The following is a 12,750-nucleotide window of genomic DNA, read 5'->3' on the forward strand; positions in this document are numbered from 1 at the left end:
CGGTCTATTACACTGTTGATACCTCTGGGTCGTGTATCGGTAGCTGGCTTTTTTTTTTTTTTTTTCCTTCGGTATTTTGGTTTCTGTTTTTTTTTAACTTTTACAGGGAGGAAGTGAGGGAACACCGAACTGAATATGGGTCATGTGCCAGTTTTCTGCAATGGAATTGGATTTTGGAAGAAGGTCTGGGATTTTTTTTGTCCTCGTGAGAGGGGAGCTGGAGACACCAAGTTCCGTCCAGTCACATGGACAAAAAATAGTGTGATATGAAATTTGGCTTGTAGACCGACTTAGTTAGTAAGTCGGGGTCATCTGTTCTGACTGGAGATCAATTGCAAGTCTTTCAAGTCATGGGTCACCCAGCACCTCATAATTATGATATGACCAAACTAGATTTGCCCAAATTCTTTTTCAAAAATACAAAAAAATTAGACCCGATTCAGGTCCGAACCCGACCCGACTCGGACCCGATCCGGACCCAACTCGGACCCGACCCGACCCGATCCGATCTTCAACCGTGTCGGATCTGGGTCCAAAATTAGAATCCGAACAAAAAATCGGATCGGATCGGGATCATCCAGGATCCGATCCGACCCATTTGCATCCCTACTTGGAAATAGAATCCATGGGATTGAGAATAGAATTTTCAGCATTAAAAAATAGCAGGCCCAGCTCAGCCTACATTAAATGGATCTCCCCTAGTATATTCCTGCAGGATAAAAAATGACCATCACAACTTCATTTTTTTTTAAAAAAAAAGAAAATCTGGACCCATGCTAGGAAGGCATTTTTCCAAAAAAAAAAAGAAATGCTAAAAATTCATATAATATATGTCTCCCAAAAAGATGCCGGAAGGTTTTATTGTTGGGTTTATTGGTAACATGAAGTCATGGCTGGACCCTGGGAAGGCATTTTTCTTGAGGGAGAAAAAAAAAGGGAAATGTTAAAAAAGTGAAGTTGTTGTCCGGTTTATTGGAAAAAAAAAAAAAGGGACGCTAGAAGGAGGGCTTGAACCTCCGACCTTATGGTTAACAGCCATACGCTCTAACCAACTGAGCTATTCCAGCTTGCGTGACATCGCCATCTAATCAAACTAAAAGAACCTGTTTCTGTCTTGCGTTGACTACATATGATTATTGGAATGTAGATAGCTCATTCAATTGTGATCCGGGTGAAAGGTAAGTCATTCAGTGGGCGTAACTTTTCTTTTTCAAAAAAAAAGAAAGAAAAAAAATAAGACACACTGAGTTTCATGGTTGATGGATGCAAATAACAGTTGGTGGCATATCTCATATAGGTTCAACCAACTTTTATGAATCTATGCCATACATGCATGTGAAAATTAGAGGTGCCAAGTTTCTAAGTTACATAAATATTTGGTTATTTGTTATTATTAGTTGTTGTAACTTACAATACAAACTTTCAACTATACTAAAGCCTTATATGCCCAAATCCATATATAATTAAGTTGAAAAAATAACTCATACCCAACCTATTTATTTTAGTTGTTGTAACTTTCAATACAAATTTTCAACTGCACTAAAGCCTTATATGCCCAAATCCATATATAATCAAGTTGAAAAAATAACTCATACCCAACCTATTTATTTTATATAGAACCATATTCAACCCACCTATCCTATTACCCTTCGCTTGTCAATTATACATTTTAGTAAAAACAAAATAGGTTCAAAAATAGGAAATCTAGGGCTAGGCATTTTAAAAAGTAAAAATATCAAGAGGGGAAATTTAAGACAATGTCCTCTTTGTTATATTTTATTCATTCTTAATCATTAATTGCACATCTATCCTAATTATTGGAACAAAGTTCGACGAAGCCATGACCCACTATACAATTATCAATAACCTAAATTTTGAGGATGAAATTTAAATATTTATATAACTCATGATGGTCCATTAGATTAAAAGGTCAAATCCATACCCAATCCATTCATAGCCAAGTTGGTCTCCACTAACCCAAATCCATCCAATCATCAAAAGTTTTAGCTCAACCTTAACTATTTTGGGTGATTTAGATAGATTAGTCGGTAAAGTCTCATTTAAGCGAGCTTTTTTTTATAAGAAAAGCACATAGAAATCTATATTACTACATTAACGGGTAGTCCAAGAGCTGTCGAAGTGTGACATGTGCTTTTTGTTGTTGCGTCGCGTAGCCAAAAAAAAAAGAAAGAAAAGAAAAACAAGGTTCCACCATGCAAAAAAACAAATTCTCTAATTCTTTTTTTTTTTTGGGGGGGGGGGGGGGGGGGGGGGCACCGCTACAAGCACAACGACAACAACAATGATAAACAATAATTTGACTAATTATTACTATTAGTCTGGAATAAAACTATGATTATTACAATTGCTTCTGCTATCGCAAGATCTATGTAGTGTAACATTGGGTTAGGAAAGGTTCCTCTGTGACTGTAAGTGAAGTCCTTGAACCAGTCCAACATCCACCAATAACAGAGAAAAAAATTGTAGGGCCTAATCCCCATAGTTGTACATTTAGTAACGTTCCTTGTGAAATACAAATCTAGTGGAGGTTTGGGCAGTCATCTTGTGACACAATCTCTCCAAATCTCTTCCCAAATGTTCTGGTCCACAATAGAAAACCCCTGCAACCAAATTCACCAAATCATAAGCAAGTGAGCAAATCCAATCCCACCTCCAAGACCAATAAGCCACTGCATCAAATTCCTAGTTTTTTGGTTTAGGACTGTTTACCAACTCCATTGGCTTAAGCCAGTGTTCAAAGTTTACAACTTACCGGCCTAAATCTGACTTTCCTTCGTAGTATTTTAAACTACTTTTCAAGTCCTAGATTCTAAGATGGTCACCAAGACCACTAAGAAACTCTTCCACTAAAATCACCATGTAAACTTACCTACAACTAAGATTCCCAATTTGTTTACTTCACAGTTATGGTTAAATAACTTGAACTACCATTATGGTTTCTTACCAATCCTCTCCCCTCCATGTCTAGTAGCCAAACCAGAGAAGACTTTGAACCAGTTTGGCCTAGCAAATTGCGTCCAAACCTGAAAGATCAAAAAACATGATAAGCCAAAGCTATAATTTTGAACAAATTCTAAAATTCTTTGCACATGTTATCCTTCGTCAATTCATTAACAATAACCAATCTGTACTGAGACTAAAGCCAAGCTTGTGATCTAGGAGGGGTCTGGCCCTCCGACATATGCGCTATTGCAAACTTTCTGGCTTGGCCTCGTAGTAATACTAGTTCGGTAACCGGTAGAGCATTCAAGGATGGTGGTAGAGGGGGGAGCACATCAGCTCTCATATATTTCCTTTTGCATTGGCTTATTGAATCATCAGAGAAGCACAATGAGAACTCACTGGAGTCTTCGAGATAATATCTACACCGCTCTTCATGAAATGAAGGGCTTGGATTGCACTGATCAGTGCTGATCTCTTGTCGCCTTCTCGAAAAACACTGGTCAGATAGTTGTGCATTTCTATCACTCCCTACAAATCCAAGGGAAAGAAGTTCATGTGTGCAATGAGAACATTAATTCATTTGGTAAGAGGACCAGAAGAATACATTAACTGTTAGAATAAATGATGAACAACTATAAGCAGCTGAGTAATGCTGAAAGTTTACCTTCTTCTTATTTAAAATTGAAACCTCCTTCATGATGTCCCTAAACCACTCAAATGAGCCCTGCTCTCGTGTAACCCAATAGAAATAAGCTTTTGTTGGGCCCTTGTCATTGCGAGCCTGAACATCATTTACCTATTTAAAAGACAAAGTAGTGCTGATTAAGATAACAAACACAGGCTTCCAACATCACAGTTGAAGGGAAAGAATGGAGGTCCTACAGTATCTAGTTGTGGCCCTTTTTGGCCGTTAGCAATGTCCTTGAGGATGCTGATGAATGGTGTGGCCCCAATGCCCAGTCCAATGAGCAAGATGTTGTCATACTTACAGTGGTCCTGAGAGGCTGCACCATAAGGGCCATCAATGCTTATTTTTGGGAAATTGGCCTTGCCAGAGACTAATGCCTGAAAACACACAGCAAAATCTGTTTTAAATCTATAAAATAAATGCCATGAGTTGGGAGATCAAAAGGCACTGTAAAATTTACATTCTCCATTGATATTTTTGGATCGAGAATTGTTTGGTGGTTGTAAGCTAAGAGACTTTACAGTAACTTCTCTGCTGACACCTCCATCTTACTGTTCCTGGTTTGTACTTTGAGAAAAAAAAAGAAAATAATTTATACCTCCTGAAAAAGGCTGTAGATTTGATAACTCCAATCTCCAAGTGATCTAATATGCAAGCTTAAATGGTCATCATCCGGCGCAGATGTAAGTGAGAATGGATGCCTGTAATGCATGCAAGAAATATTGGTTTTTGAGCAAACAAAACCTAAGGGAAGAAAAGGAAGCAATTATTCCAGTATTTCCATTCAAAAAAGTAGAATTGCATAAAAATACTAATTTTTCATAATATTTCTCCACATTCCTTAGGATGGTCTAGACAGGAATAGTATATTTATTATACCATTCAAATGTAGATATCTGAGGGCATTGTACAAATATGTACATCCCGCTGCAATATTGGAAGCCTGCAGGCTTTTGCAGTTTCAGCGACAGAACTTCACCAGAATAAATTGCTGCCTGTTGCCAAAAAAAAAAAAAACAAGTATAAAAACACATAGATACTATGAGTATGTAGCTGTTAAGGGGTTTATTAGTCTTTAGTGAATAAATTACATACCTTGAGAATTTGGACACCATAAATTCCTGACCGGATTATCCGGAATACTCTCTCCCCAGCATATATCAGGACCGGGATCGCTATGTACATCCAAGTCTGCTTATAAGAGGAGAAAATGAGGAAGAAACTACATGTGAAGAAGAGATCAGTTTGCCAAAAGAAAAACAAAACTCTAATGGTGAGACCAACTTAAGAACGGCAATTCTATGAAAGGTATCATGCAGGTACCCTTAAGTTGGTTGTTTTTAAGTGAGAATTAAACAAATGAGAAGAATATTTGGCCTTACGAGGCGTGATATATGATAAAAACAATTCGGCAAAAAGCTCTGCATATGACTAGAACAAATACTATTGGTTAATGTAATCATAGTCACAAGTTATTTTGATTTGGCAAAATTTCCAATTCAGTAGAGGTATGAAAAATTCATAAGACAAAAAAGAAAAGAGTGAAACAGAAAAGTTGTGGAAATTTTTATAGAGAAATTATGCATTGGAGTGGTTAAAATTTGTATGCAACGTTACTGAGTTTTTACATGGAACATACTGCCAATAATCTTTCATTTTGAGAAACTACAGCCACTAATCTATTCTAAGCTATAGCTGTAAATTATGAATCGTGCTTTTAGGAAGAAGTATGATGGTGTACCGTTTTCTCGGCTACATCCTGAGTTAGGAAGAGGAACAAGGAATGAACGATGAGCAACACATAGACCAGGACAAGCAGGTGATGCGAGTACCAGAAGGCATTGAACCCTGCAAACCATCTTATTGGCCATGGCAATGATGCATGCTGCCTTCTTGATGGCCTTGTGGCAAGAAGGAATGCTATAATCATCAGGACCACCATTGCTATCCCTGTAGCACCCTCAGTAGTCACCAATATCTCCAAGTATGATGGCTGCCGGTAATGGAAGCCTTTTCCGATTGTTCGCTGGAACACCGATCTTTTAGCATTGACAATCCTTGGGAAGTCGCATGCAAGGTGTGTACCAGCATGGAGGATCACTCCAATCACAACCCCACCTGCGATCAGCTACACTAAAGAAAGGAAATTACAGTCAGAAGTCCCAGCATGAAACAATATTTGTCTTTCATGACTTTCTTGAAGAAAAGGGGTTTAACTTTCATGATATTTTGTTATTTTTGATCCTTCGGAACTTGTTGATGCATCCTTGAAGATAATTTGTCTTCATTTTTTCTCTTAAACTTTTTGACCCTCAATTCTGATACATTTCAGTAATAAAAACTGGAGGGGCAAACAAAGAATTGTCAAAAATCAATTTTAGTACTAGCAACTGAATAACTAAACTTTAGATCTTTTTTTTTTTTTGGAGAAAAATGGGGAGTACCCAGTAAAAAAGGTTTGTAAAGGGTGTTATATACTTTACGAAACAGAGTGAATAGATTGATCGAAGAGGATTTGAAAGGGGATAACTATAAGACAAGGTCATTCAGGGTTGCCAATTCAAAAAGGGAATTCAGAGAAAGGTATTATAGTTTCTCTGATACATGAATCAGTGGTTTGTAGAATTATAAAGTGTACATTCTTTGTAAAAAAAGAAAAGAAAGGTTACCAGGTGTGCCCAAGAGATACCTTGTGGAAATTGATAGTGTCATTGAAGGGGATGGTCGAATTGATCCAGCGATGCTTACGAAGCCACGTCATGGTGTTACGAGATATTGGGAGGAGGACAAGTGCCATATTAAGCTTCAATGTCTCAGCAGAACCCTTTGCAGTACACAGGCAGTATCCCATAACCTCGAAGGCTGATCGATGGCGGTATTGGATGAATTTCCACACAAAGAGTGAAAGGCAAGCAGCTAGCCAGAGCAAGACCACCCATACTTGTCTCCAGTGGGCCCGGAAAAGGACAGCGATCAGTGGTCGCTTTGGATGACTCAGATAGCTCGCCGGCGTCCCCGACATTGGGGATGTCTGGGATAGATTGTCTCCTGTGCTCTGTACCTATATTTAAGATACTAGGTTCAGAATTATGAGTGGATGCAGGATTGGCATGTGTAGGGGCATTTTGGTTATTCAAAAGAAATATGAGGGTTTAAATGGAGCACCTCAACGGCTCCTTGGCCAGCGTCAAGCTCTTCCCTTATCAGGCGCGCGCACTCGCTGGCTTCGTCTTGGAATAAAGAGAGTCTATTCAAGGATGCTGTATACAATATAGCCTGGAATTGAACAAAATTACGAAAATGCCACTAAGCCACTATTTACCACAACTTTATATAGATTCAGCTGTATATTTTCACAAAGATCTTGGAAAAAATGTAGAATTACGGACCTGCTTGATCTCCTCCTCTGTGATCTTGTCATGGAAATTTCTCCCACTCCTGAGAAGTTATGCACTTGAGATTAGTCGTGAATCTTGTTTGGTTCTTAGCATGTAGTTTTGGGAGTTCTGAGAATATGTCAAAACATTCTGCAATGTAGTACAAGTTTTTGACAAGTTCTTAGAATTGGAGCTTATGAAACTTTACGCTTCCAAGGCGATTCTGATCTTAGGAGGTCTGAAACCAGAATCAGAGGCTTGGTGGAGCTCAGGACTTGTGTTTTGGTCATTTTTGGCAGTTTTTGGTGGAGTCCCTTCTACAACTCCATGTATGTCTGTGGAGAAAAAGAGTTAGATAAACAAGGAAACTGGTTAGAATGTACCGAAAAGATATCAGAATTTCAATCATTATTTAAATGAAAAATCTGTTCCAGGATAATTGAAGTCCACTCTTCATAAGCTACAAAGTACATTGAAATACAGAAAATTATAAACCGTCACATTTGCTGATAAACATGTAAAGATTCATATATAAGAAATTAGAAACCTTTGAGCTAGTAGTATAATGAGCTGATGTAGCATGAGTGTTAGGCTAAAAATCTGAGCAACCCTAACGCAATATATTTTAGGCCTAATTATCGTACGTTCATTAATCTAATGCACACTCCTTTCTCACTCACAAGACATACCGATGCATTGCAAATAATCTGACTGGTCAGACTGCTTTTCTACCTCCCTCCATCCCAGCTGTCCATCCTCATTTTGATCGATGAATTCCATCTCAATTGAAGGGATAGGCAGTAGCTTAGTTAAGCCAGTCTCCATTGGCTGATCACTTGGAAGTGCAGCAGTAGCATCCATTTGAGAAGGAGATGCAGAAGAAGATAGCTGGTGACGAGGGGTGTTTTGAGGATTCTGTGGGCTGTTCTTGAAGAGGAATTTGATGTCCATTAGAGGAGATGCAGAAGAAGATAGCTGGTGACGAGGGGTGTTTTGAGGATTCTGTGGACTGTTCTTGAAGAGGTATTTGATGTCCATTAGTGGTGGGCTTTGGGTTGGAGAGCAAAAGTTATGTGCAGAAGAGAAGCAGGTGTAATTTGGGTCGTTCTCGGAGTGGACATGGATTTCTATAGCTGGGGTGTTCTCCTGACAAAACCCTGGGGAACTAAAGGTGGAAGAAGAACAGGTTTCATGGCCGGTACTTCGGAAATGTGGGGAAGCATTCAGGGAGTGGACTGAAACTTCCATCTTTCCACAAGTTTCAGTACTCCTAAACAAAGTAGTACTCGTAGGAGCAGCAGTACTAGTAGAAGAGAACAGTGGTTTTTCCTATTTGACAAAAGACTGGACGAGGATAATTCTCTTGGAATGCAGCCATTTCTAATCTCAACAGCTATCTGGTACCCCTGAAATAAGAACAGCTCAAGCAATAAAGATGTGGTTCTCGATTGATTTGGCACTCTTATATATCGATTCAGTTCAGAAAGGAAAAAAAGATCGATGATGAGAAAATGGTGAGCTGTTTGCCAGAACTTCTACGTAGGTCTTTTTAGGACTTAAGACTTTAGGAGTCGAAGAGGAGAAAAAGCATGGAAAGAGAGAGGGAATTAATGCATGGAAAGCGCGGGAGCTTCTCACACATACTACAAGCTCTGAACCTACTACTTCTAGAAGTCCTCATGCATGTAGAGAGAGAGATAGGCGATGACCTCGTCCTTTCATTTTTCAATTGGTGTGCAAGGGAGAGCAAAGGGTGGATAGGTTGAGATTGGTGATAATATCTTTTTTCCAAAGCTATTTGGGTGGAGAGATGATTGAGTTGGTGGCTTTGGAGGCCATTTCAGGTAGGAAGACTGGAAGAGAGTGGGAGACAGAGGGAGGTGTTAGGGTGGGCTTGACTAAAGTGCTTCAGTTGGTCCTCATTGTTGAATAATTTGGTTTGGTTGATTGGAGGTTGTTGACACCAACTTGTCTTCTTCATTCATTGATGGGCCCGATCTCATGCTATTGAGGTACAGCATGCAAGGTGGACCTCCATTTGATGGGTTCTTGATCCTCGGCCGATCACCATCCGTTCACCGGTGCATCAAGATTTGCACGAGGTTCATCTCATCTTGTAAGCAGAGCAGGCCAAATGAGGCCAAATTTGTCAACGCAGGAGCACAGACCAGGATGGCAACTGGTTAACAAACGCTGCACCGACAATAATGGTGTGGTTAAGTTGGAGTTCAGCTGGCTTGGGTGGTAACAGGTCTCAAATTTTGTCCAAGCCTTAAGGTTGAATGATGATTGATGATCAATCGGTCGTAACACTTAGGTTGAACGATGATCGATCCGCCGTAACTCCTAGGTTGAACTTAACTATCATTCCAATGCCTTAGTAGCTCCTGCTCCTCGGTCAGTCATGTACATTGACGCAGACCAAAATACTTCAGAAAAAAAAAAAGGAACACACATGAAAGTATATATAATATTGTGGTCTAGAATTGTTTTCATCACATCATCATGTAGTTTTTTCAAACCTAACAATATCACATTTCCATAATTTTCTACAAAAGCTACCAACCAGAATACTTTTCGCTTAAAGAAGGGACAAAAATTCCATCTCTCGCACTTGGAAAAAGAAAATTCCAAACATCATCAATTGTTAACTTTAAAAAGAATATGGTAGGGGTGCAACTTGGCTTGGCTTAATCTTGACTTGGCCTATCTAACCTGCTCATCCGGTAGAGTTGCATTGAGGTCTTATAAATTAGGGTTGGACTACAGCTCAAAAATCCCAATCAAATCTCAAGCAAGCTTGCGGTAGGGTTAACCTTAATTGAAACCGCACGGTCCACACCCGACCTAACCCAACTTACACTACAGTAAAAAAAATAATTTAATGATGGAAATATCATTATTAAAATCTCTAAAAATTATTGCTAAATCCTTTAGAAACGATTAGTAGAACTGTCATATATCATGTTACTAAAGAGATGGATTCGAAAAAAATCTGCATCTATATAGTCATGTTAATAAAGAGATGGATTCGAAAAAATCTGTACATCCAATTGCTAAAAAGCTCACAATTAGTAATTATTGTAATTACAGCTAATTGTTTCTGTTGGGGGAAAAACCCCAAGTCATGCCGCCACGGAGGCGCTCGACTAAAGTGCGCCGACCGGAAAGGCGCTCGGCCGAAGAGTGCCGACCAGCAGGGTGCTCGGCTAGAGAGCACCGACCAGAGAGAGCGCCAAGAAGAGGCGCCCGACCAAAATGACCAAGTAGGGATGCTCGGTCAGAAAGGCGCTCAACCGAAGAGTGCCGATCAGCAGGGCGCCCGGCTAGAGAACGCCGACCAGAGAAAGCGCTTGCCTAAAGAGCGCCGACCAGGAAACCAACCAAAGAGCGGAAGTAAAGACGCTCGCCCAAAGGGCGCCGAGCAGAAGTACTATGAAGCAACCCCGCCACAGGGCGCCCCATTGGGCGACCAGCTCGGCTCGGCACCCCTGCCGAGCCGATTACCTTGGACCAAATGTTCAACTTCCGCCTAACCCTCTAAGCCCGAGGGACCTGACAACTCCACTACAACCTGCCGCTATCTCCAAGCCATCAAGGCATAAGATCTCCGCAGGTATTCGGCACGACCTACCATTAATGCATGAGACCCCCTCGAGTCTCTGATGCACTCAGTCATTTAATGAACACGGCTCAAGGCGATCTCCGGATCACTGAACCATCAAAGCGTATGGCTCTCCCTGACCGCCGGTTCACTCGGTAATAAATGCACTTACCATCCACGGACCCCAGGCCTACCACGGCCGGCGGTTCAACCACCCCAACAGGTCCGATCGACCGTGACAACTCCCTGGTTCCGGTCTGATTCGGCCTTATTTTCCACCCCGCCATTAATGGGCCAAATCGTGCCCAATTATTACAAAACAGGACAAACCTCCTGTCACCTCCCAGATAACAAAAATCTTCCTATAAAAGGAAACCTGGGGTAAAAGGGAGGGGGGACAAAACAGGACAAAAACAGGACCAAAACAAGAGGAAAAACCCGAAGCTGGAGAGAACCCTCCTAGACCGGGTGGAAAGAAGTAAACAACACAGACAATTGAGGAAACTGATCCTCTGGATCTTATCCAAATATTCTCTCTGTCTTCTCCACATACTCTCTTCCTTGCTCTCTCCACATATTTGCCCCCTCTGACTTAAGCATCGGAGGGCCGGCGCCGGGGAGCCCGGCCACCGGTTTTCTTGCAGGACTTACGCCCCCCAGGAGGACGCCACCCGCCGGCACGCCATCGACCACCGCTCCTGCGGCGGAGCTCCACCCTACAGGAGAACGCCAGTAGCCGGCACGCCATTGACCACCGCTCCTACGGCGGACTTGCACCCCTCCAGGAGGACGCCACCAGCCGGCGCACGGTCATCCACTGTCCCTGCGGCGGAGCCCCTCCTTCCCCTGGCTTCGTGGCGGCCCCCGGGTCCAATTTCCAGCAACAGTTGGCGCTAGAGGAAGGGACCGAGTTCGCTGCCATGAAGCTAAGAAGCAAAGGGGCTTCCAACGCCTCTCGACGTCCTCCACCAAGTCCAGAACGTTCCGTTCGGAACTCACCACCTCCGGCCGAGTCAGCGCCTCAAGTTCGACCGGAGCAGTTTGATGCCTTGGTGCAGCAAGTGCAGGCGTTGACTACCGCCGTCCAAAGCTTGCAACCCAGGGGCATTCCAGCGGCACCGCCTCCTCCGGCTCCAGTTCAACCGGAGCCTCCTACAAGCGGACTTCCCCTTCGAGGTCAGGACTCCCAAGTCCAGGACTCCCAAGTCCAGGCCTCCCTCTGGAGAGAGCACCCAGCCAGGGGCCACGGAGGCTGGCCACAGCCTTCAGAAGCTGAGTCGGTTCCAGGGCAACCTGCGCTCGAACGAACCGCTGCAGCAATCCTCCAGAATGATGAACTCGACAAGAAAGTCGAGAAGTTGGAGCGCCAAATCCAGGCACTCCACGGAAGGAAGTCGGGGCGTGATGGTGACTTTGAGTTTACTACGAAGTCGCCCTTCTCCCCGGAGATTGAAGATGAACCGGTTCCGCTACGGTTCAAGATGCCCCAGGTGGAGCCCTACAACGGCAAGGCTGATCCCCTCGACCACCTGGAGAGTTACCGGGTCTTAATGGCCCTACAAGGAGCCTCGGAGGCCATGATGTGCAAAGCTTTTCCGGCGACACTCCGAGGGCCAGCCCGACTTTGGTTTACCGGGCTGAAGCCGAGTACTGTCTCTTCCTTTGAGCAGCTTGGCAGACAATTTGCTGGCAACTTTGCCGCCAGCCAACCCCAGCGGCGGACGTCCGACTCCCTCCTAGACATTAAACAAAAGGAGGGAGAATCCTTCAAGGAGTACTTGGACCGGTTCACCGCTGCAACATGGGAGGTCCGGGAGCTTGACCAGTCCATCGCCATGTCAGCACTGAAGACTGGAGCCCGGTCTTACAGATTCCTCTTCTCGATTGAGAAGAATTTTCCCGCGGACCGCACTGAAATGTTCGCTCGGGCGCGGAAATACGCCAAGGCGGAAGAAGCCGTGGCAGCTAGGCGGGGCGGAACCGAGCAGAACTCCAAGAAGAGACGCCGCGAGGAGCGCGGCCAGCCCAGAAGCCCGTCTCCGCGACGAGCTAAGAATCCGTCCCGCCCAAAGAGTCCACCCCGGTTGAGGGGACCGCCACAGCAGAGGTCACCCCTC

At 43.0% G+C, this 12,750-nt stretch overlaps 1 protein-coding gene and 1 non-coding gene across 2 annotated transcripts; both read right to left on the reverse strand.

Moving 5' to 3' along the window:
• Window positions 1-993: 993 nt before the first annotated feature.
• On the reverse strand, window positions 994-1,067 carry TRNAN-GUU. The gene has a single exon. It is a non-coding gene; the product is annotated as a tRNA-Asn (tRNA).
• A 1,236-nt stretch (window positions 1,068-2,303) lies between these two features.
• On the reverse strand, window positions 2,304-8,779 carry LOC103708281 (respiratory burst oxidase homolog protein F-like). The gene is made up of 14 exons (XM_017843088.3): window positions 7,719-8,779; window positions 7,238-7,364; window positions 7,042-7,090; window positions 6,818-6,928; window positions 6,342-6,713; window positions 5,394-5,780; window positions 4,748-4,843; window positions 4,532-4,647; window positions 4,251-4,353; window positions 3,847-4,029; window positions 3,629-3,760; window positions 3,364-3,492; window positions 2,966-3,044; window positions 2,304-2,621 (listed from the first exon to the last, which is right to left on the reverse strand). Exons 1-14 carry the CDS (start codon window positions 8,275-8,277, stop codon window positions 2,512-2,514), a joined length of 2,553 nt encoding a protein of 850 aa, XP_017698577.2. The 5' UTR covers window positions 8,278-8,779; the 3' UTR covers window positions 2,304-2,511.
• Window positions 8,780-12,750: the final 3,971 nt, after the last annotated feature.

This window comes from Phoenix dactylifera, chromosome 15 (genome assembly GCF_009389715.1).
Source record: "Phoenix dactylifera cultivar Barhee BC4 chromosome 15, palm_55x_up_171113_PBpolish2nd_filt_p, whole genome shotgun sequence".
Taxonomy (NCBI): domain Eukaryota; kingdom Viridiplantae; phylum Streptophyta; class Magnoliopsida; order Arecales; family Arecaceae; genus Phoenix; species Phoenix dactylifera.